At 39.4% G+C, this 22,914-nt stretch overlaps 4 protein-coding genes across 6 annotated transcripts; 3 read left to right on the top strand and 1 right to left on the bottom strand.

Annotated features, from left to right (window-relative positions):
- Window positions 1-390: 390 nt before the first annotated feature.
- On the bottom strand, window positions 391-8,115 carry LOC103972109 (uncharacterized). Of its 2 annotated transcripts, none has more exons than XM_009386314.3 (9): window positions 7,244-8,115; window positions 6,405-7,011; window positions 5,548-5,647; window positions 4,182-4,247; window positions 3,679-3,796; window positions 3,034-3,122; window positions 1,780-1,841; window positions 1,571-1,667; window positions 391-854 (listed from the first exon to the last, which is right to left on the bottom strand). In XM_009386314.3, exons 2-9 carry the CDS (start codon window positions 6,731-6,733, stop codon window positions 804-806), a joined length of 912 nt encoding a protein of 303 aa, XP_009384589.2. In that variant the 5' UTR covers window positions 6,734-7,011; window positions 7,244-8,115; the 3' UTR covers window positions 391-803. The 2 variants fall into 2 exon arrangements, with proteins under 2 accessions (XP_009384589.2, XP_009384590.2); XM_009386315.3 differs by having other exon boundaries at window positions 4,182-4,250; window positions 7,244-8,113.
- A 3,141-nt stretch (window positions 8,116-11,256) lies between these two features.
- Window positions 11,257-16,474, top strand: LOC135626788 (rhodanese-like domain-containing protein 8, chloroplastic). Of its 2 annotated transcripts, XM_065132412.1 has the most exons (8): window positions 11,258-11,631; window positions 11,926-11,979; window positions 12,395-12,544; window positions 13,330-13,504; window positions 14,121-14,212; window positions 15,455-15,558; window positions 15,685-15,963; window positions 16,101-16,474. In XM_065132412.1, the coding sequence occupies exons 1-8, from the start codon at window positions 11,329-11,331 to the stop codon at window positions 16,231-16,233; spliced, it is 1,290 nt and encodes a 429-aa protein (XP_064988484.1). In that variant the 5' UTR covers window positions 11,258-11,328; the 3' UTR covers window positions 16,234-16,474. The 2 variants fall into 2 exon arrangements, with proteins under 2 accessions (XP_064988485.1, XP_064988484.1); XM_065132413.1 differs by lacking the exon at window positions 11,926-11,979 and having other exon boundaries at window positions 11,257-11,631.
- LOC135626789 (protein STRICTOSIDINE SYNTHASE-LIKE 13-like) lies at window positions 16,425-18,454 on the top strand. The gene is made up of 5 exons (XM_065132414.1): window positions 16,425-16,564; window positions 16,831-17,203; window positions 17,281-17,565; window positions 17,637-17,804; window positions 17,876-18,454. The coding sequence occupies exons 2-5, from the start codon at window positions 16,836-16,838 to the stop codon at window positions 18,273-18,275; spliced, it is 1,221 nt and encodes a 406-aa protein (XP_064988486.1). The 5' UTR covers window positions 16,425-16,564; window positions 16,831-16,835; the 3' UTR covers window positions 18,276-18,454.
- A 330-nt stretch (window positions 18,455-18,784) lies between these two features.
- Window positions 18,785-21,547, top strand: LOC103972108 (anamorsin homolog). Its single transcript, XM_009386313.3, has 8 exons — window positions 18,785-18,943; window positions 19,135-19,291; window positions 19,572-19,732; window positions 19,822-19,926; window positions 20,665-20,824; window positions 20,911-21,047; window positions 21,142-21,216; window positions 21,316-21,547. Exons 2-8 carry the CDS (start codon window positions 19,138-19,140, stop codon window positions 21,352-21,354), a joined length of 831 nt encoding a protein of 276 aa, XP_009384588.2. The 5' UTR covers window positions 18,785-18,943; window positions 19,135-19,137; the 3' UTR covers window positions 21,355-21,547.
- Window positions 21,548-22,914: the final 1,367 nt, after the last annotated feature.

The raw sequence follows: 22,914 nt of genomic DNA, 5'->3' as shown, positions 1-22,914 counted from the left end.
AGGTCAAATTAAACCGCGGATTCGGGAATTAAAATCAACGAACCGCCCGGTTTACGCCGGCCGGACCGAGCCGACGTTTCATCATTCCTGTGTAGGGGCGGATGCGGAACAGCGACTTCCACCGATCATAATCCAGAGTTCTAGTTCATCCTAATCCGTCACTCCATAGAGCATGTCAACTTTGTGATTCGTGCGCGCTTGATTGCTCCAGTGAAACGGCTCTGAGTTTTTGTTTTTAGAAACAAGCAACACAAAACAAAAAAATGAAATCAGGTGAGCAAAGGTAGAGAAGAAGCTTGTAAGCTCTGTAAACAACATGAATAAAAGACATGATGAAAAGATCATGTCACCAAGGATGATTCTTCAGAACAAAATAAGAACCAGCAGCAGTGGAAGGATCAAATAACTTCATCAGTGAATAGTGATACAACTAAGTCGGTCTCTTCCTTTAAATGTACATTTAATACAACACTACAAAGAGCAATTTATTCTCTCTACCACTAAAACTTGTCATTACAAAATGCTCCCGAGGAAAAGGACATGGTAGCAAAGCAAAAGAATCACTAAGCTACGAGCGCCTGATAGCGTTGACATGCGCCAAACTTCCCCTCTATCAAGCATATGCAAAGCAGGCAACCTCAACCAAAGTTCAAGTTCGAGATACAGTTTCGGGCGCAGAGATTATTATTGCATTGCGCTTGATTGGCCTGATTATGGCATGAGATCTTCGAGAACTTTGCTTGAAAGGAATGTGGTACTCAGACGAGACGACTTCAACCACCACTGTTGGATTTGCATGAGAATTACCAGCATCTCGGCTCCTCCCGAAAATTACTGTTGCCAGGTGCATGCGCCTTTCAAAAATAGAACAACAAATTGTGATCAAGATGGAGAAGGGAGAGAGGAATCCACATTTTGATAGGGTATTGTTACTAGTTAATGCAAAACTGAAGGTCAAAATGGCTCAATGCTATGTAAGTGGCATACAATTCACTTGTATATAGATATCATAAATGGCCATTTCAGAGTTGTTCACATACAATACTAGACGGTCGGGACAAGTGCAAGATACTTTCCCTCGGAAAAATCCAAAATAACTCTCGAGTTATCTTCCTAAGTTTTCGCTGACTGCTACACATGATTCATTGAAACAATCATAACGGGTTGCTAGTTTGCCGTGAAAACTGATCTTGTACGAGTTTCTCTCTCTCATTATCTCTACTTGTTTCTTTTTTATACCTTCACAAAACAATTCCAGTTTAGCATTGTCCACCAATCTAAACAAGTACTAAAACTGAGATTTGAATGGGAATGTATCGGCATCCTTGAAGCCATTGTTCGAAAAAGCATCACAAGAACTAATTACAGTGACCGAAGATCACACAGATCATAAAAAATAAACTACAAACACTAATTACATTAATTACAGTCCAAAGATCGCCTCAGGTCAACCAAATAATAATTTAAATATCTAAACTGTAGAAGTATCTAATCTTAAGCAACCATGATAGCAAATAACTAGAATTTAAAAGATCAGAGAAAAAAAATTAACCGGCAAGTGGAACCATACCTGGCTGGTACCGGGCAATATGGAATGCATAAGATTCTCATTGACATGCACAGGCATTGGAGGCATCTGACTCATGATACCGGGCATTCCACTCATGCTGTTAAAAGAGAAAATACCAGGTTCATGAACTAACATTATAAAAACATGAAATCCACTTGCATGAGTCTCAGATGAAAGATTACAATTAGAATTCTTGAATGACAATGTACCTATTCAAAATGGCTCTTAGGTTCTCATTTGAGTGATACAAGAGATCAATATTATTTTGTATCTGCAAACAAATAAAAAGACATGACCAACCAAAAGATATATTTCTACTTCTGCATGTAGATAGTAGCAAGAAGAGGACACAAGCCAAAAGGATAGCACAACGAATACCTATTACTAGCAGTATTCCCTTGTACTTTACTGTTCATTAACATGTTTGTAGTAAATCAGAATATACAATGAAAGAGCCATATGACAGAACCAAATAATATTTTTCATGTTAACAATGTTAACTGTTGTTACAGATTAACTGAGTTTCCTTTTTCTCAGATTCATCATTATCCTTTAGGTATTGATTGCTGGGCTAATAAAGTAGCAAGAAATAATACAAAAGTCAAGACTACATCCCCGCTTCATTTCGGTGTAGATGGATTTGTAGTTACGAGACGTGATAGAAATGAACAGGAAAGGCCATAACACAAAGTCAATGAATAAACAGATCATGAAATTAGAAATATTTGTGTAGGCCAGTTCTGGAAAAGATAAGTCTGCAGTTGCTACTATACTTGCTGGATACTAGTATTTTCACAAACGATACATACCTCATGCCGGATTTATAGTGCTACAGTTCTGTGTCTCCTCGGTTGATAATTTTTCTAGACACATGCAACCTCATTCAATTAAAGAAGATAATTTTGTTGCAAGGAACTTGTAAAGTGCACATACAATCCACATATTTTTTAGATCGAGAAAGAATTCCCGATTTCAGGGCATTCGGTCTGGAGGCAGAATAGTGACAGATGTTTAAAGAAAGATAAAGCACTGATGACAATGCACTGATCATTAATCCCTACAAGAATTAATTCTTCTACTAGTTCTTCATGAAAGGTTTGTCCTATGATGAACAATGATAGCAATAAACTTCTTACTTTTTGCTTGTTCAACAAATTATACTGTGTTGAACAGAGGAGCAAAGGACAAGCCGATGCAGAAAAATATATTCACGCATCCAAAAGGAAGTAAATGACAATTTTTTAGTGGCACATTTTATGAACTAGCTCAAAGAAGAACCTGATTCCAAATATTATATGAGAACAGACAATAAAATGGTAGCAATCACTCCACTCTACACATCAACAGAGTTATATAAGTCAATTTTTCCATCTAGATGTTGCAAATGGCATGACCTGACTCCAAGCACTCTATGAGAACAAAATGTACCACAGCTCATAGCAAAAGAGAACCAAACTAGGTACCTCATTATTTTCAAGATTAATTGCAATCTGATGAAAAAGTTTGGCATTGTCATCCAGAAGTTGCTGCGTTCTGTTGTCAATCACAGGTGCTGTTGAAGAAACAGATTTAGAATTGAGATTAGAAAAAAAATATCAAAATTAACAAACTATGTACTGAAGAAGAAAGGTTAAGGATAATAAACTCGTGCAGCATTTTACCAACAGAACTGGCAATGCAAGCTACAGGATGAAGTTATCACCAAATGTTTTCTATTCCATGATAACATGCAACGGAAGCACATTATACAAGGACCTAAATTACATTAAGAATTTTAACTAATCATGTTGACATCTTTTATAAAGAAAAGGTATCCATGATAATCTTAACAAAATCAAACTTTAAGCACAAGAAGCTACTCCTTCCTATGCTATCTTTAACAGCATGTGTTTCTAGTTTAAAATTGTCACGTGATAAAACAATCATCCCATCTTTCTTTTAAAAAGCAAGTCAGAGCAATTCTGTAAATTCTTTAGTATATTCCACATAATCGTCACTTATGCTGAGATTCTCAACAATAACAAGAACGAATGTGGCATGAACACTTCAGACAAGTTTAATCAGCAACTAAGGTTGACCTAAGTGTCTCAATGGTAGCACCTACCGACCTTCACATAAGAACTGAGTAATGTGGTTCCCATCGTGCATTCTGAATGAATAGGCATCTGCAATCTCTGGCTGATTACAGTGTGCATTAGCCATCGAGGAAGAACCTATCATCTTCTCCTGAACAAAATGTTATATTATAGCCATCAAAACCACGAAAAAAAATTCCTGGAAGTTGGATCTTGCAATAAAACGAAATTACATTTCTAACATACAAGAGTTCCATTTACCTATTCTCCTTTGACCAAAATATACCATTGTTATTTCATTATGGTTTTATCGTGGATTAAAAGAAAAACAAAAAACAAAAGAACATGAAACAGTTTTGTATTTAGTCTGTTGAGTTTAAAGAGCCATATGATGCACTATTACAAACAGACCATAAAGATCTTAGAATAATCTGATATTCTCATCCATTAAGGTTAGATCATTGAAGAATATGGTACTAATGTTAAGCATAGAATCATCAACATATTTGAATTCATTAGACTGGGGTAAAACTTGCCTTCATGTCTTTAATTTTCTTTCCAGCATAATAGTCTTCAGGCTTACGCCGTTTACCTTTCTCCTTCTTCTACAAATATGAAAAAAATATTAGCATAATCAAAATTTTCTAAAACAGGTAAAAGCTTATTCTTAGATAATTTAGACAGTTGAAAAAATTACAAACCAAATATTCTATATACTGTTCAAAAAAGCAACAACATGTTATAAAGATGGAGAATTAAAACATAATGTTGAGAAAAAAAAGAACATAATGTTGAGGTCTTTAATTGATGAACAATCAAATAATTTTTATGAAGAAAACAAACCAAATAAGTTATGTTGTTTTTCATAATTGAAAGGTAGGAATGCAAGATATTGTCTATTCATGTTGTTTTCCATCAGTTAGATATCAAGATTCTGCGAGGGAGCTCACAAGGAAAAAAATGGGGTGGGCAAACAAAATGCATTCCAAAAGTTCAATTTTTGTGATAGGAATCCCTCTCTACTTAATAAGTTCAAAGGTGCCCGAACCATAAAAGTTTGAAAAGTGGATACAATCTTTGAAGAAATGATATGAAGTAATTTTTCCATATTGAAAGAAATCTTATGTAGTCATCATTTTTTTGGGAAGGTTAATGCAATTTCTTGCGGGTAGAGACACTTACCTTCAAGGTTCTGCTATCCAATGTGCTCTAAATAACAAAGGATCTTACTGTCACATATCACATAAAAGACTGAAGGAGAGTTAAGATCATGCACATATACTTATACGTACAGGAAAAATGCTATTAGTCCCCTTTAAGCACCTTTTTTTATTGTTGCATTCTTGTTTTGTGTTCTGAAATGATGATTAGTTGATAGTTTGAACTTGAAGAGCTACAGAAATCTGAAACAGTCAAGGAACTTGCAACTAAGGAGTTAGTTTAGAGTTTTCCTAAGAGTAATGTAGACCAAAACAAGATATGATATGGATGACCTTAAGATTTTCCAACTTAATTTATCAAAGCAGGAATTAGGGCCATAGCCTCACCTTCAAAAAACAGTGCCGTAAACCATCATAAGACCAAATGATCTAAATAGCTGCAATAAAGTATGCAGCCATTCAAGACTTTTATAAACAAATAAAAAAAAGGAAAAGAACAAGATGCCTAAAGAAGCCTTGGCAAATCCAAACTCAACAAATTGGTGCATTTAGATATGCAGTTTCTCCCAATATAATACACAACAAAAACTAAGAAACAAAAAAACTACTAGCATTGAAAACAAATAAGTGAACAAAATATAGCGGTCATGCACTTCGACTGCCAAAGGAGATACATTGAAAAGAAACAGAAAAAGAAGAGAATCTTGTATTTCATGATTAAAACATGCAAAAAAATACTCACAGTCATCCAGCGGCACCTCATTGCAACATCCCTGACAGTCTTGTCAGGAAGCTTGGCTGCTATCTTGATATACCTCATCATATTAGGTTCACTAGAATATCTGAAAGTTTAACATGTAACATGTTAACACAAAAAATTAATTACAGCCGATTGTTTCTGTTGCCCAAAACAGAGTGAAGGACAAGAACTCAAGTGTTGTAGAGGAGAAAGACAACCAATGATATAATAAGATTCCATTTGAATATTGTTTCAGTTATCTTATTTTACAGAATACAGATCGTGATCAATTTAGTTTGATAGAAACCAGAGACATATTCGGTTTGAGTGAAACACGAGTAGAAAGAATTATTTGCAACAGCTACGTCATGCGAATGAAATAGCAAAATATAGGTTCAATTTTCTCAGACATGATATCTTCTAGATCATTAAAACCCTCAATCAGTTATGTAAGATATAAAGAACAATTACAAGGAGGAAAACAGAGGTTCACATCAACCAATATCGGGAAGCAACATGTGATAAGTGGTGTTTATTCAAGTGCATCAGTTAATGTCTCATAATCTACAGAAAGATCTACGTCAAGGTTCATCATACCATGACATACTGTTCGGTACGGGTGGTAGATACAGATCCCAATATAGGCGATACATACTGATCTGTCAGTACGCCCCACTATACCGTGTGCCGGTATATCGATACGTACCATACCAACGGTTGGTCGGTACACTGGTATGGACCAGTAAGACGAACCATGAACATAGACACAATCAATGAAAATGAACCCTCGACAAGGAGTAATTCTCAACAAAACTAGTTCTGGCCTAAATTTTGAAAGGAACTCCCAACAGATGACTTACGTGACAAGGCCTTGCTTCAACACTTCCAATTCCTCAAACGTCCAATCGACCGAGAACGCCGTAGAATGCTTAACTGGATCAAGGAGGACATTTGCTGGAGAACTGCTGGTCGAAAACATGACAGAAATATTGTTCAACACTGGGGAGTTCCCAGTCACTATCATCCTTGTTGATCCATTTATTCCACCTGAGCTGTCCATGCCACCGGGAGAAAACCCAGTTGCACTGTTTTCGGAACCTGGCTGAAAAGAAACATGTTGATTGCGAAAAGATTGTTGAAGCACTGCCTCATAAGGGAAATTGATGTTATTATCTGCCGCCATTCTCATTATACCGAAGCTCTCTCTGAAGCACTAATCTATCAAAAACACTCAACTACTGCAAAGCCAGAACCTTTGAAACTGCCCCCCTCAAAAACAAAAGTTCAACATCCTCAAACTGTTTCTACCACAAAAAATATAATACATTACAGTGAAACAGTGGGAAACCCAGAGTAATTTGATAGCCAGAGTGCGCAGAACACTGGGCTCATCTCAAGAACAGCTGAAACTGCTTAGAAATTGATAATTATTCGATCCTTCCACCATGAGATCTCGTCTTTTCTTTCCTGGGTGAAGCCAATAAATTAGCGCAATACGCAATTACAGTCCGTAATGGAGTCACAATAATAATCATCCAAAACCCCACGAAACTCGGTTCAAGAAACAATCTTTTATAGTTCAAAGAAATCCGGACGCCAAATTGAGCAACAGAAAACCATAATTTCCATCACACACCCTCCTTAAATCAAAAGGAAAACCTAGGAAGACAAAAACCTAGACCAGAGAAAGAGCAAGAACCTCGCCAATCTGTGCACTCTTCGTGCTATGCTTCTCCAGAGAGGGAAGAGGCACCCTAAGAAGATACGGCCTCCGGCGCTCCTCTCTCCAATGCCAAGGCGAAGAAAGGAAGCCCCTTTTGCAGCATATAATTGCGCAATAATAACCGCAACAAAGTGATGTCTTGGGATTCAGGAAAGAGGCAGTGGGCGTCCCGATGCGGGCATGGAATTGGATGCATGTATTGGAGCCAATTATAGTGGAGCCTTCCTTTCCTGCTCTCTTTCTCCCACCTTTCTCTCCTCCCCCCCCCCGCCTGCTCTTCTCTCTCCAACCCAACCCCTTTTTGTCTTCTTTATTGCACCCCTCTTGGTTTGTTGCTCTTCTAAAGCTCTTCACCTTGTGCGAACCTTTTACCCTGCTTACTTGGTTGCCTTGCTTTTTAATCATGCATTGCCATTCTCACCATCTCTTTCTTTCTTGATACTTTTCTTTTCTGCTGCTGCTTTAGTTGCTTGTTTCCTTCTGCATCTGCTTCACTGCCCATCCCCTCTCCCTCCCCTCCTGACCAACAAACATTGCATTAATGACCCCCCACAATCTCTAATCTACTTTTTAGAGAGAGAAAAAAAAGTTCAATTGATCATGTCACCATGACCATGCTGGTTTTAACTTTATATGAGAATTAAGAATAGCAGCTTTCTTTGATCATCTGCAGAAGAGTCTGTGGTCATTTCAAGATCAATGCTTTGTCTGATAAGACAGAACTCATACAAAGTCCAAAACAACAAAAAGGCACTCATTGTTAAAGGAACAAAGACCTCAAAGTGTGATGCGACACCTCAATAGAAATGATTTCTACAACTTGGATCCAAACCGATCTGCAGATCTTGCAGACTCATATCATAACAAAATTGCAAGGCAAAAGGTTACCATCACAAACCCCATATCTTATCTAGATTTTGCGTTGCTCTTCGGTAACTTAGTCATCATCATCTCTTTTATTACGTTCAATTCCTCTAATAATAAATCCGAACTCGTACAACCTCCCTTGCAGCAGATCCGGCCGGGGAATTAGATGATGCACGACGCGACTCGTGTGGCAAGAGGTTGACGGCTCTAATACAAGCTTATCGGCAATTGGGTTACGTGTCGACATGTGGTGCGTCCACGTCGACGATCGATAAATCTTTACCGGATCTCGTCCGCGGCTCTCCGTGCCGCGGTAAACGTGCCCGCTTCGTCGATGGGGACCGCGCGGCGCCCCGGCCATCGTCGACCACGTTTTCAATGAGGATTGGGCGAAGGGGGCGGCGGCGAGCGGTAAAAAGGGCGGAAAAGGACACGTGGATTGGTGAGTAGATCGAGGCAATCTACCGGGCTCACCCAATTGCAGTATATGGTAACGTGCTGTGTGGACCAACATGACCGTATTGTATGATTCATAATACACCCAGCTTTTCTACAAGACAAAATAAATGTATGATCTCAATCGTGCTTCTGATTACAATCCATCATCATTTTTTACTTTATCTTTTTATATTCTAATTAATTATTAATATTTTCTTTCCATCACTTTATTATACTTCGATAACGCCACCTCCCTCCCTCCCTCCCGCCCTTTTCATCGAACGGATGCTATCAGTCATCTGTCTGCGCTCATGCATTTACGATGCATGCTACCTAATCTGCTCATTGGTTCTCTAAAAGAAGTCTGTAGTGGTGAGCTCATTCCTTTTCATATCATTGTAATTGCTCGGCTGATGCTTTGGCCGGCAGTGGAAAGAGCTGTTTGTGTTACAACATCACGTAGACAGTAAATTTTCCCTATCCATAGAAAAAAACAAGCAGCAGGAGGAAAAGCTTGGAATGTGGAAACCCCATCAGGAAAAAGCTTTCTGAGTGGGTTTAAGATACCAGTTTAGTGTGCCACATCAAGAAGGAAGACCGCAAGAGGGAAAAGAATAGCATAAAAGGCAGCAGCAGCAGAAGGGCCATGACTCTCCAGTTTAGGGTTACAGGCATCATGGTTTTCTTGGTCTTCCATGGATCATCAACAGTCGAAAGGAGGCACCACTTTGATAGGACCACCATGTAATAATAACTCAGCTCTTGACGCACAGAACAAGACACTTTGTTCAGTACATATCTGCCATTGATGGGCAATCACCATCATCAGTCATTGCTGCATGTGACTCCCAAGCTTAGCCGCCATCCCATGCTGCGGAGTCACATCGACAAAGCACTGAAGTCAACTGGTCTTGGCTCTCTCTCACACATAAATCGAAACAATTGGTGTCTAAAGCACTGTACAGACAGCATAAATTTTCAGAAAAGATACTGTGTTTGCTTCTTCTTGCAAAAGCTCACAGGAAGTCTTCCGAGTGCACTCGTGCAGTACCATATCGGACATTGCTATCCAACAATGTGCACTCAGATGTTGCAAGCTGCTAAAAGAGTGAGAACACAAATCTGCAGACACTCTCAGAAAAGGAACATGAAAGTGGCAACCAACAAAAAGAGATTCCATTCATTGTGCTGGAATGCAAGAAGGAACTGTGTGCATCTGTGCACCAACAGTGTAGTCTGGAAACCATACAGTAGTCAGATCTGCAATGCTTTTTATATAGGTGAAAAATCCACCAAATTACATCAAACATGCTAGAAACAAAGAACACTAATATTTTGAGGGAATCTGATAAAAAAATATAGCTCACAAGTTGCTCTATACCTAATTATCCAATGATGAAATCCCACACATGGATGATTATATTAAGGTGACAATCAAGATCCTTTTATTGTACAAAAAGGAAAAAAAATATCTTCTTGTGTGTTGGATCCAATTCAAATAAATATGAAAGAAAAAGCTCATGTAGAAAGGCTCCTGATGGGCTGAACTCAAAAGGATGAAGAACTTGAGAGTTAGTATCAGAAAATAATGTTTGGAGAACAGTGGAGGATTAAATCAATGAAAGATACACATCTAAACATCCAAACATAATTTTCATCCAAAAATATTTTTAAAAAAAGATTGAAAATGTAAACCAACTAAATATATAATTAAGGTATTAGCAACTACTAAAGAAATTTCTTCTATAAGGATTACAAAGTGGCAAGCATACTGGCTTAGGTGTCATCAACCATAAGTTAGTTAATGACATCCTTAGTACAAATATAAGTGTCATCCTTAGAACAAATATATGTGACACCAACCTTAGGTTAGCTAGTGACACATATCCATCATTTTTCTTTTTTTCTAAATCTAATATGAATCTTTCATAAATCATATCTTATTTTTAATATTTATATTTAAGTCCCTATATTATAAATAGATCCTTACAAAATTTTAAAAAATAAGGGATGTTACAATCTCCTTGAAATAAAATTTTAGTCCTCTAAATTTGTCATATCTTCTTCGATAAAAAGTTGAGATCAAGATTTATGTGGGATGAGATTAGAACACTTATCTTAAACAAATTTGAGTCACAAAGGTATAGAATTAATGTAAAATCTGAAGCCAAACTAAAGCAAGACTTTCTTAAAGATAAACTTAGAATGATCTAAGCCTTACGTAATTTTAGGATTACATGTCAAAAAACAGCCTCAGGACTCAGAAAACTAAGTGATGTGTGCATGAATAATGTTCAAATTATGATCTAATTTTGATTATGAGCCTAAAATTAGTAGGATTTTTTTTTTAATATTTGGATCATAAAATATAATTTAAAAACAATGAGGGAGAAAAGATCACTTGATGAATCAACCCATTATTATTATTATTATTATTATTATTATTATTATTATTATTATTATTATTATGTGACATTTTAGGATATTTAAATTAGACTAACTACTTAAGAGTTAATATTGGGACTTAATTCGAGCTCCTCTCTTTTATTTGGAGCGGATCCTGAATTAACGGGTCGGGTATAACGGGTAACAAAAAGCGCTGCCCGCTAAGCAACGCAAACGGTACAGTAGAATTGTAAGTGGCAAAGGTGTTCGAGGAAATGTCCGCACAAAGTTTAAAGGAATGGTGTGTGTCCGTCGTAGATAAGGCACGCCTTCTTTGCACTTTCGACCAACGGAAACGAGGGTCGAGCGGAATGGCGATGGCATGCGGCCGCGTCGCGCCGCTCCTTCCGTGCCCCGTGCGGCCCCTCCGCCGCCTGCCGTTTGTGTCTCCCTTCTTTTGCTCTTCTTCCTCCTCCTTCTCTTCTTTCTCCTTCCCTCGCTTCTTTCCTATACGACCGGCATCAAGAGCCAAGGGGGTCGTCGCCTCCCGCCGTAGCCCCGATCAGGAGCCAGACGCCGGAAGAGGGGACGATTTCGTGGTCGTCAGCTTCTATAAGTTCGTCGTCATCGAAAACCCTCAGGCTGAGGTCGCCAGGCACCTCGCCTTCCTCCAGGTCTAGGTCATTATCAATACTACTTGATCGTTTTATCTTTGCGTTACACTGATTTTTGTTTCTGCTTTCCATTTTTGAGGAATTAGCATGGTATTTGCCCACAATAAAGTAAAGTCTTTTAAGGGTTTTGTTCCAATATTAGCCATGTATCATCTTGTTATATGGCAAAGAATTTGTCTTGACATGACTTATTTTGTGTTGATTCTATCATTATGTAGAGAGATCACTTGCTACGTTATGCATTTAAACGACTTGAACAATGATCCTAATTTATGTTGATGTTTATGGTACTAGGGACGGGATATTCATGGTCGCATATACGTCAATGAGCAAGGGATTAATGCACAGGTGCAATTATCTTAGATTTTTTGACAGCTTGAGATGTAATTACGGGACATTTTTTATCCTTTAATTTTGAAAGAGTGATTAACAAAAAATATTAGTTTTGTGCACATTCTCCAGTCTTTACTTTCTTAAAATTTAATATTCACTCCTGTAACAATTTTAAGACCTATAAAAAAGGTTTTACTCTTGTAATCGATTAAATGTGTCTGATGCATTGTTGATCTAAAGAAGGAGATCTGATGTTAAGCAATGCTTATACCATCGTCGTGCATACAAGTTGTTGGGAGCGTTGTAATTTCAGATGATATTTGTTATACGAGGAAGAGTATTAAGGCATATATTAATGACATAGCTTTATGAATATTGGATTTTTTCGCTTAACAATAATAATACTTGGTTTTTATTGTTATTATTTCAGTATAGTGGTCCAAATGAAGATGCTCTGGCCTATGCAGATTGGGTTAAGGAGGATCAGAGGTTTTCAGATATTCTGGTCCAGGTTTCAGCAGCTTCTCATGGGCATGCTTTTCCACGGTTGAAACTGCGGTATAAACCCTCACTTGTACAGGCAAGCCATATTTACTATTATCATGCTATGGCCTTATTTGCTATAGTGCAGTTCTGGCTTTTGCATGTAAATTTAAATTGTTATACAGAAAAGATATATATGTGTCCTCTGTGTCTGGGGTTGAGCCGTATGCTCTTGAATTTTTGAGACCTGCATTTTGTGTTGCTTTTATGAAGACACAGAATATATCCAAATCACATGAATGTTTGGTTTCCGATTATTTTGGATGTCTGCAAACAGAGTTAATCTTCAATTTGGAGCCTCATGTTTGATTTAGATGTGATAGTCAACTTATATGTACGTAAAATATAGCTTCTGCTTTCTTTCTTCTCTTTTTCTGTTTTTGTTTTCCCTGAGGGACACTTGTCTCAGCATGCCCTATGTTGTAGCATGCAAACTGCCGATAAGCGTTCTGCTAAAATGTAAACCCTTGATGTAAAAGTATGTCATGTACCTCCATTTTCCTGTTATCAAAGTAAAAAATTATTGCTTTATGTTATGGTTAAATTTGTACTACTAGGCAATTTGACTGCACCGTTCATTATTCTGAGTAACTTGACTATTTAAACATCAAGAATGAGTATCTCGTTGCTCTGCATATTAAATTTGCAGAGCCAACTTCTTCATGTAGCCACCACCTAATGAATGAAATCTCTGCTTGTTTTTGTACAAAAACTCCTACAGTGATGTTATAGAAGTTCAAATTGTGATTGTAGTAGGCTGTCTTTCATGCCATATTATGTATGGAATTGACCACTTTTTCTTTGCTCTAATATTTTCTTCAGTTGGAAGGAGGTGTTTCTCACCTTCCTTTGGTAGATCCTTCTATGCGAGCTTACCCACTGACTCCATCTGATTGGAGAAAAAGATTGCTATCCGTGAACAATGTCAGCAGACCAACACGTGAGTCAGACGGGCAGGTCTCTGATAGGAAATGTCTACTGCTGGATGTGAGAAATGGTAATTTTATTCCTAGTTCTGCTAACTTCGAATAATTTGATTATGTGTCGATGTAAATGGACGTCATGTTTCTTTTCACAAAAAATGTGAGTTCCAAAGTATGAGGGCCTAAGTGAAGTGTGATATTGAGTAAACAATTTCCACATGCTTATCCTAAACAGTGAAAGGTATGGAAGAGTTTATAGTTGCTTCTTGCAACATACCAATATGGTGGGAGTCCCTATCTGCAACCTAACAATGTTCACCTATGGTAGATCCAAACACAAATTATTTAGCACCAATATGTAAATAAAACCATTGGTTTTAGGCTTTAGTATCTTCTTCTTCTTCTTCTCTCTCTCTCTCTCTCTCTCTCTCTCTCTCTCACTCTTTTAGTTTTGGGAGAGTTGTTAGAGGCATACGCTGCCTACTAGAAATAGCCTAGCCATTATTTAGACAACAACTTCTTGAGATGTGAACATCTTGTAGAGAGGGCCTAAACCATTAAAAAGTTTATTTTCTTCTATGTACATTTAATACTTGAATTTTCAGGATGAGTCTTATTTATATATATATAATTCAAACTTTTTGTATGTTGCACAAAAGTAAAATACTACTTCATATTCTCTTTTTGTAGGCTATGAATGGGATGTTGGACATTTTCAAGGAGCACAAAGACCTAACGTGGATTGTTTTAGGAGCACCTCCTTTGGGCTTTCAGAACAAGAGGTTTCATTACCATTCAGCTAAAACTTCTCTTCTTACTTTATAGTTCTTCAATTTACATGTAGGAGAAATTTTATACTAGTTCAACTCAAGATTGCTTACATGAATCATCTCATCTAGCTCATTGTTTATGACTATTCGTTGCCTTATCTTCTAGCTTGAACATTTTCAAATCTTGAACTTGCTTTGCTAGTTGCACCATCAGTACCCAAGAACAATGCAAATTGGATAATGAGAATCCCCGCGTCTTCTTATTAAATATAATTATTATTATTACCTTGATAACTGGCCTTTTAATCTTCCAGTCTAGGTCTCTATCTAGATTCTAGGGCAAGAGAAAATTGAAAGTAAATGAAAGGAAAAGAAAATAAAGAGTTTCTCTTTCTATGAACTAGGACATTTTAAGAAATCCTATTACTGAAATTTTTTAGCTAGTTATCTTCTCCACAAACTTTAGCTATATTTTAGTAATTCATGGCCTCTTTGAGAAAAGTAAAAAAGATTCCTGATGATTTTTTTCGCCCTTTCTCATTTTCTCACCTTGGCAGTAAGTGCCTTTTAGCATTTAATGGCCCTGGTGGTTCCTTTAATTTTGTATTCTGTTATAATTTGATTGTTGTGTTATTATCTGAATCAACTTTCAATCTTGTGTTATCTCAATACACATTATATTAAAATACACTACTCATGGGCTCCATTGATAGACATGCTATATATGTTTCTTCTAGCTCAACAAATCTACTTTCTCTAGTTGCCAGCTAGTTTCATAGAGAATTACTGTCACTGAATAACTTATTTGATCAAATTTCTAAAATCTGCCTCCAAAGTGGGCATATGATTTGGAGATACAAATTTGCCTCTAGTCAAGTGCACCTTAAAACAATTTAATCAGAATTTGGCCTTGATAGAGAACCAGGTTTGATCACTACATAAGTAGCAATTTTACCATTTTGATATGTCACATGGATTTACACCGTCTTCAGACAAAATATCCATGTAAAAGATATTCACAACCATCCATTGCATCTAAGTTGCACACTTTCTAGCATAGTTGGTAAACTGTGCTTGTGTTCTAGCCTATTTAATTATCCTGTTATGGTAATGAAGCTCTTTTGCTGTTTTAGCCAGTTTGCTTTCTGTGAGATGTGTAGGAATGAATCTTACATGACTACTGATTTTTGTCCTGTTGATAAATCTACACTTTTTTTCTAACTCACTTTGCGCCATCTGGTCTTCGAAATCCAGGTAGCCTCTTCAGATCCTTTAGCTGGAATTGACAAGGAACATACTGATATACTGATGTACTGCACAGGTGGCATAAGATGTGATGTGTATTCCACAATTCTTAGGTTGTTTTCTTTTCCTGAAAATTTTAGCTTATTCATGGGAATAAGCCTTACCTTTGTTATCAGATTCACTCTAGTAGAAAATATCTTAATTTTCTTAACTGACTTTCCAAAATTTTCACATGCCAGACAAAAGGGTTTCCAAAACTTGTACACATTAAGCGGGGGTGTCTCTAATTATCTCAAGAATGAAGGTTCAGCTGAATGGGTTGGGAACCTGTTTGTTTTTGATGGGCGTCTGTCCTTACCACCTTCTACCTACAAACCAGGAGCCAACACCAATGCCGCTGCAAGACCTAATATGGTGCACAAAAACAATACATTTGCAAGATGCTACATATGTGGATCAGAGTTTCTTGAATTCAGGCATCGCAACTGTGCAAATATTGATTGCAACCGGCTCTTTTTGTAAGCACCTGCTACTACCTTATATCTTGTTCGGTTAAATTTTTTTTTTTTAAGCACCGCATAGTTGTTTCAGTCCCAACCAATTCGACATCCAAAGTTGATTCAGTTCTTTTTTTCTTTTTCCTTCCTCTTCTCAGGTCATGTAGCTCTTGTGTGACACAATTAAGCGGGTGCTGTTGTTTGCACTGCACATCCGCTCCTCGACTTAGACCTGTACTATGTGGTCATCAGAGATACCAGAAATGGCACATGTATCGTGATGGGGAGTAGCAGAGGAATTCAAATAGCTTGTCTGCATTTTGCAGTGTTAAGCTGTTCAAATCCATACCTTGATCAAAGAAGTGAAGACCAGGTCATTAATTATGACAAAGGCACCATAATTATCATATCCTTTCAGTCCTAAAATGAGCAAAAGATGGCTTTTTTTGGGGTTGTAATTTGGAAGGTTTGTATTACCATGGCCATTTGTTGCACCATAATTGCATGCTTCTCAGGAATGGCTGTTTCAAGATCCCAAAGTGTCCACAAGTGATAGAAGCTTAAATTGTGTTTGTGGAAAGTGTAGACAAAAGGCATCAAATGATCAAGGGAGGGAATTCAGGTGACCACAATGCAACTCAATTTTTGCTCCTCTTATTAGGTGTTTGTATTATTACAACTTAATCAAGAGAAAATTGCACATATTTTGAAGCTCAATCTATGCATTACTGATGGAGGAAATGGTAGCAGGTCAAAAGCATGCACAACCAAACCTCAAACAATCACCGATTCACACAAACCTCATGCTCAAACAAAGCCATGCATGCATCTGCACTCGGTCCACTGCTTTATAAACCTCCGTCTCTTTCTCTCTCACTGTCTTCTCAGCTTAAATGGAGAAGAAAGCCCTGCGGAAAGAAGATGGCCTGCTGCCGCGGCCATGGCTCTTCCTCCTGGCCTTGGCATTCGGCCTCGTCTTAATGGACCCCTTCCATTTGGGTCCGCTGGGGGGGCACGACTACCGGCCGGTGAAGCACAACATCGCGCCCTACGACCAGGTCATGCAGCGCTGGCCTCGAGATTGTCGAAGCAGACTCCGGTTCGGGAAGCTGGAGTTCGTCGACGAGGTGTTCGGCCCTGAGTCGCTCGAGTTCGATCCCCAGGGACGAGGCCCGTACGCCGGCTTGGCCGACGGCCGCGTCGTCCGGTGGATGGGCGAGTCCATCCGGTGGAAGACCTTTGCTCTCGTTAGCCCTAACTGGTATACCTTCTCTGCTCCTTTTAGCTGCTTGAATCGAGCCTCACAGTAACACCGAACGCCATACGTACGCACGAAAGGTCGGAGAAAGTGTGCGCTAATGGTGTGGAGTCGACGACGGCGAAGCAGCACAAGCACGAGAAGCTCTGCGGTCGACCACTCGGTCTGCGGTTCGACAAGACGTCCGGGAAGCTCTATATCGCCGACGCTTACTTGGGGCTCGCCGCCGTTGGCCACCATGGAGGCGTTGCCACTCTTCTATCGACTCATGTGCAAGGGAGACCTGTTCTCTTTGCCAACGACTTGGATGTCCACCGCAACGGGTCCATCTTCTTCACCGACACCAGCTCGAGATACAGCAGAAGGTGAGGGGTGTTTGGCCTTCGTCTTCCCCTTGTTTGCAACGCTCTCACTGGTGGGATACGTCGGCATGCAGTGATCACTTCTTCATATTACTGGAAGGAGAAGCCACAGGAAGGCTTCTGAGGTACGACCCAGCTTCTGGAGCTACTCATGTCGTTTTGAGAGGCTTAGCATTTCCCAATGGGGTGCAGCTATCCAAGGATCAAACCTTTCTTCTCTTCACCGAGACCACCAATTGCAGGCAAGTCCCTCTCTCATGCGATTGCCCATGGCATACCTGCATGAGCTTATATACACCTGCATGTGGTGCAGGATAATGAGGCTTTGGATGGAAGGACCCAAAGCTGGCAAGTTGGAGGTGTTTGCGGACTTGCCAGGGTTCCCGGACAACATAAGGATCACGGAGAAGGGGCAGTTTTGGGCGGCGATCGACTGCTGCCGCACGCGGGCGCAGGAGGTCTTCTCCCGCAATCCATGGCTGAGAAGCGTATACTTCAGACTGCCGCTGAGGCTGAGCTTCCTCGCGGGGATGACGGGGATGAAGATGTTCACCATGATCTCGCTCTTCGACGAGGAGGGCAACGTCGTCGAGGTGCTCGAGGACAGAGGCGGCGAGGTGATGAAGCTGGTCAGCGAAGTTAGGCAAGTGCAGGGGAAGTTGTGGGTTGGAACAGTAGCCCATAACAGTATTGCTACTCTTCCTTATCCATAAGCTATATTATCCTCGAAACACTCTCCCTCTCTCCCTCTTCTACCTTACGGTAGCATATGCTGCGTATAAGCATTCAAATTCCGGTGGCCCTGTCATCCGACCACCTTTTGTTAGCAACTACAGCTTGTGATCACCTTTGAGCAGAACGGTAATGGAGGGGAGCACTTCTGTGTCGGTCACCTTTGCTAAAGTAGCAGCAGAAGCTGCCATAAAAGCAACACGTAGGATTTGTGAGTAGGGAATGCACTAAATGTTCATTTATGTGAGATCTGGACCGTCGGATCTGTTGACCTTCCATCTGATGGTCGTCGAAGGCTGCCGCGTGCATCCCGTGCGACATCACCGACTTCGTCAGCGTCGAATAAATAAGCCAAATAAGGGAGAAAATGGGCGGCCTGATCAGTGCCTCCTCTAATTAGGTCAGACCTGAGCCGTCGGATCCGGTGACGTGTCCTCCAAGATTGGTCAAATGGGGTCACCGCCTTCGCCACCATCATGTAAATAAATTGGCGTCGAAGCAAAACTCGATTCGAAAAGAACGCGATTCGTTGTGGCCGTCTCCGTCCAACGCGATCCCGTCTTCCCAGAGTTTGAATCTTCGATTCCCGGATCGAAGCACGCCTGGTCGATTCCTCTCGGAGATTTCCCTTAGGGTTTCGATTTCGGCGGTACGTTCTTCCCCTCTCGCCCCTCCCCGGTCGATCGCGGAGTCATTTCTCCTCGATTTGCCCCTAAAAGTTGGCTTCGACAGATCTTTGTTTCTTTTTTTTCTTTCTGGGTTTGATTGAAGGGCGTCGTTGCATTCTTCGCTTACGGATCTAGATTTTAATGGCTTCTGAACCTTGGTTTTTGATTGCAGGGCATGGCGGCGACGGGGAAGCGTGCGCTTCTGCTGGCGGATGACGTCTCCATCCCTCTCAATGCGGTGTTGTCTGCGTTTAGTGGCTTGGATTTGGGGATGGATTTGGTTGCTCGAGACCACGACGTGCGTGTTATAACCCAAGCGGCTTCTCTGGGTAACTTCTTCTCGTTTCCCCCTTTTCCTTGTCAAAACTTTGAATTTGGTATCCATAGGACAAGGAATTTAAATGTGAGTGAAACATATGAATGACCTGGGAAATTTGTCGCTCTTTAAATAGATCTATCTGAAATCGACTGAATTTTTGTTCGTGTCGTCTCTGTTTCACGTAATTTGAGGCTTGGTCCAGATCTGAACCGCCCTGTAGAACGCCGTACTCATATATTAGTTACATCGATCAGTGTACAGTAAATGATGGTAGTTTAATGGTGTTACAGGAGGGAAGTTGCCTATTGAGTCTTCCTCAGTAGATCTAGTTGTTTCCGTGTCCAAAGCACCAGAACTTGTTGGCGAGCAATCGATTGAGGAGTTCAGCAGACTGCTTAAACCTGGTGGAGCTATTGTGATACAGGCTTCTGCTGAGCAGACTGGAAGTAAGGTAAGAATTATTTTAAATGATTGGAAGTGTGCATCTTTCTGGATGTTAAAACCCTTGCAAGAAGATTTATGTTGTTGCTCTTGTTGCAGCCAAGCTCGATGCTTGAACGCAAGTTGCTAATGGCGGGATTCTTAGAAGTACAATCCTTGGAAGCAAAACCTTTTCTCTCACTTGAACAAGTACACATTTGTACGGTGAGTTTGAATTTTCACCACTTCTTATCTTGAAAGCCACTCATGTATTTTGGAAAATCATATCCTTTTTGTCCTGTTAACTATGGATACCAACATGGACAAGAACTTGCATATATCCTTGTTTATTGTAATAATGATGTATAACTTATGGATATGATGTATACATATGGATACACATAGATGCTATTGTACATCCATGCTTGGATGAATTTCATTATTTTTCAGTCAATTTATACTTACTAGAATGACTCTCATGAATGCAACCCAAAGTGGGATTTCCCTCGAGTAGCTGTTTAAAAGGGATTATGGTTCACCCAACGGAGGCAAAAATTAGAAACTACCATCTGAATAGAGTTAATGTCATGCTTGATTAAATCAAGATTCATTTAAGGCCTAACCTTAAGATACCCTACGCCACATATTACCCTGCATTGAATGCCTTTGCTGAATTGCAATTTATCTGAATTTTTTGAAGCCAAAAGTTTAAGATCACTGTTTTAGAGTGTTATTAAATGACATGCCAATTGTAGAATCTCATCACTGTGTAATCTGCATGAAGCCACGGGAAGATGGATTCTTTTAACACAATTCAAACAGATTAAAATAGTATTATCTCTAAGTCTCTAGCCACATCTTGAAAAAGTTCAGCATTGAGTTGGGAAATGACTGGCTGGGTGTCTTCAGCTTGCATTTATGTTGTGTTTGTTGTTGCTATTAATTTGTGACAATTTGATTCAGATCAAGGGCAAAAAGGCTTCTTGGACAATGGGCTCATCGTTCTCTCTGAAAAAGGCAACCAAAACTGTTCCAAAGATCCAAATCGATGATGAATCAGATTTAATTGATGAGGACAGTCTTTTAACTGAGGAGGACTTGAAGAAACCACAGTTACCACTGGGTTAGATATGCTTTACATTATGGGCATTGCCCTTTGCTACACAACAGTAGCTAAATATTGATCAGTGATTCATGAACTTAATGCAGTAGGAGATTGTGAAGTTGGAAAGGCAAAGAAAGCCTGCAGGAACTGCACATGTGGTCGGGCAGAGGAAGAAGCAAAGGTGCTGAAGCTGGGTCTGACTTCTGAGCAGATAAACAATCCTCAATCAGCATGTGGCAACGTAAGTAACAAAGTTCACATTCTTAAAATAGGGTTATTCCTAGAGTTTTCTGTTTTCTTTTTGATGGTTGTTAATCTTTTGCCAAATCTTGCAGTGTGGTCTTGGTGATGCATTCCGTTGTAGTACATGCCCATATAAAGGTCTCCCTCCATTCAAACTTGGTGAAAAGGTAGACACCACATTTTCACGAACTTGTTGCTTAAAATATCTGAAAAGTTTTCAGCCATTTTTAATTAGAGACTCACTGTTGTGTACTCATTATTTTCAGGTATCTCTATCTGCAAATTTCCTTGCGGCTGATATTTGAGTTGTTAGAAGCATGGTCCAGCTTTCATAGGTTTCAAGAGTCTGTAGTGGAACTTCAAAAATCATTCATTTGAACACTCCCAACCTACATGTAAACTGTTGGTTTGTGACCAATGATGAAATACTTATTGGATTGCAAATTCTGCTGCGCAGTTGGTGATAGATTGCATTCTAAATGAAAGAATAATTTTGCATGTCAATTTGTTCAACTTGTTGAGCCAGATTTTAGGTCAGTGATGGGTTTGAGGCAAAGTTATTCTATTCTGTCCCTTCACTGCTTCTTTCTAAGATTGATGACCGTTATCGTGGAGTTGAGCATTTTAAGCTGCAGGTTAGACAGATCTGATAGCCTTGCTGGAATCTGTTTCTTGTCTGGTATGGTCATTTAAGCTGCAGGTTAGACAGATCTGATGGTCATTTTAAGTAGGCTTCTTGTTGCTTGTTCTTGTGTTCCAAGTATGTTTACTGACATCAGTTCTTTTGTACTTGTTGCTGTGGATGAATTAGAAGTTTAATATTAGACTGGAAAGATAATATAGGAGGAATGATGAGCAGATGAATTAATCTGAAAACAGGGAAATAAGTGAGATATTTGTCACATCTTGGTGCTGATGATGCATGGGTTCAGGTGGATCCAAGTAGGCCTATCCCAGTAAGAACCTTTCACTGCACATGTATTATTATGACGTCCATCCAAGCAGCTTATTTTTCCTTTCTCATCTTCTAGCTGATAGATATTTTGCATCACACACGCACACACACACACGCTCTCTCTCTCTCTCTCTCTCTCTCTCTCTCTCTCTCTCTCTCGCACGCACACCCACACACGTTGACATGATACATACCATAAGATTAATTACATATTATTCTTTATAGTTGTTTCGATTGTTAGACTTAAAATTTTATATTAAAATATCTATAATTATAAAAATAAAGCATTTAATCTAATTTATCCTAACGTCATTAGTTTTATCGGTAAAAGATACAACATGTGATAGCATATATAGGAATGACATGAAAATGATGGGTAAAAATATAATTTTAATATTATAATTAAAACTTTTTAATCGACTGTTATAGTGGTGGTAGACAGTGGTGTCATTGCTTCGCGGGCGATGTAACCCGCTCTCGGTGATAGCAAGGGTTGGGCCCCGAGGTCTTCGAGATGTTCCCTACGCTGGTGTACTATAAGGTTAAGAGATTAAAAGTGAGGAAGGGGGCACTCGAGTATGCGATGTGTCTCAAAGAGTTCGAAGATGACGAAAAGCTCCGCCTCCTCTCTTATTGCAACCACGTCTTCCACTTGGATTGTATTGACACCTGGATCACCTCCCATGTAATTTGCCCCGTTTGCCACACCAATCTTGTAGAGCAAGCCATCGATGACAACATCAACCTTCTACCTATAGCCACCCCTACTATAGACGCGACGAGTCTTTAGCATGAAATCGCTATCCCGCTATAGGATCATGTCACCATCATCTTGGACCAACAACGATGATAACGAAAGAGGAGTGAAAGGAGGTAGTCATGGAATTGGCAAGGATTAGAAGCCAAAGGT

This window comes from Musa acuminata, chromosome BXJ2-11 (assembly GCF_036884655.1).
Source record: "Musa acuminata AAA Group cultivar baxijiao chromosome BXJ2-11, Cavendish_Baxijiao_AAA, whole genome shotgun sequence".
Taxonomy (NCBI): Eukaryota; Viridiplantae; Streptophyta; class Magnoliopsida; order Zingiberales; family Musaceae; genus Musa; species Musa acuminata.
This window is presented reverse-complemented; position numbering and strand designations above follow the sequence as displayed.

Bases quoted from the DNA above. Each gene is read 5' to 3' on its own strand.
- LOC135626788 (XM_065132412.1), top strand. From the start codon at position 11,329: ATGGCGATGGCATGCGGCCGCGTCGCGCCGCTCCTTCCGTGCCCCGTG. The intron at 11,632-11,925 runs GTCTAGGTCATT...TTATGGTACTAG, and splicing joins GGCACCTCGCCTTCCTCCAG to GGACGGGATATTCATGGTCG. The intron at 13,505-14,120 runs GTAATTTTATTC...CTCTTTTTGTAG, and splicing joins ACTGCTGGATGTGAGAAATG to GCTATGAATGGGATGTTGGA.
- LOC103972108 (XM_009386313.3), top strand. From the start codon at position 19,138: ATGGCGGCGACGGGGAAGCGTGCGCTTCTGCTGGCGGATGACGTCTCC. The intron at 20,825-20,910 runs GTTAGATATGCT...AACTTAATGCAG, and splicing joins GAAACCACAGTTACCACTGG to TAGGAGATTGTGAAGTTGGA. The intron at 21,048-21,141 runs GTAAGTAACAAA...CAAATCTTGCAG, and splicing joins CTCAATCAGCATGTGGCAAC to TGTGGTCTTGGTGATGCATT.
- LOC135626789 (XM_065132414.1), top strand. From the start codon at position 16,836: ATGGAGAAGAAAGCCCTGCGGAAAGAAGATGGCCTGCTGCCGCGGCCA. The intron at 17,204-17,280 runs GTATACCTTCTC...TACGCACGAAAG, and splicing joins GCTCTCGTTAGCCCTAACTG to GTCGGAGAAAGTGTGCGCTA. The intron at 17,566-17,636 runs GTGAGGGGTGTT...GTCGGCATGCAG, and splicing joins AGCTCGAGATACAGCAGAAG to TGATCACTTCTTCATATTAC.
- LOC103972109 (XM_009386315.3), bottom strand. From the start codon at position 6,733: ATGAGAATGGCGGCAGATAATAACATCAATTTCCCTTATGAGGCAGTG. The intron at 3,797-4,181 runs GCAAGTTTTACC...CATTTTGTTCAG, and splicing joins AGAAAATTAAAGACATGAAG to GAGAAGATGATAGGTTCTTC. The intron at 1,842-3,033 runs GTACCTAGTTTG...ATTTGTTTGCAG, and splicing joins TTAATCTTGAAAATAATGAG to ATACAAAATAATATTGATCT.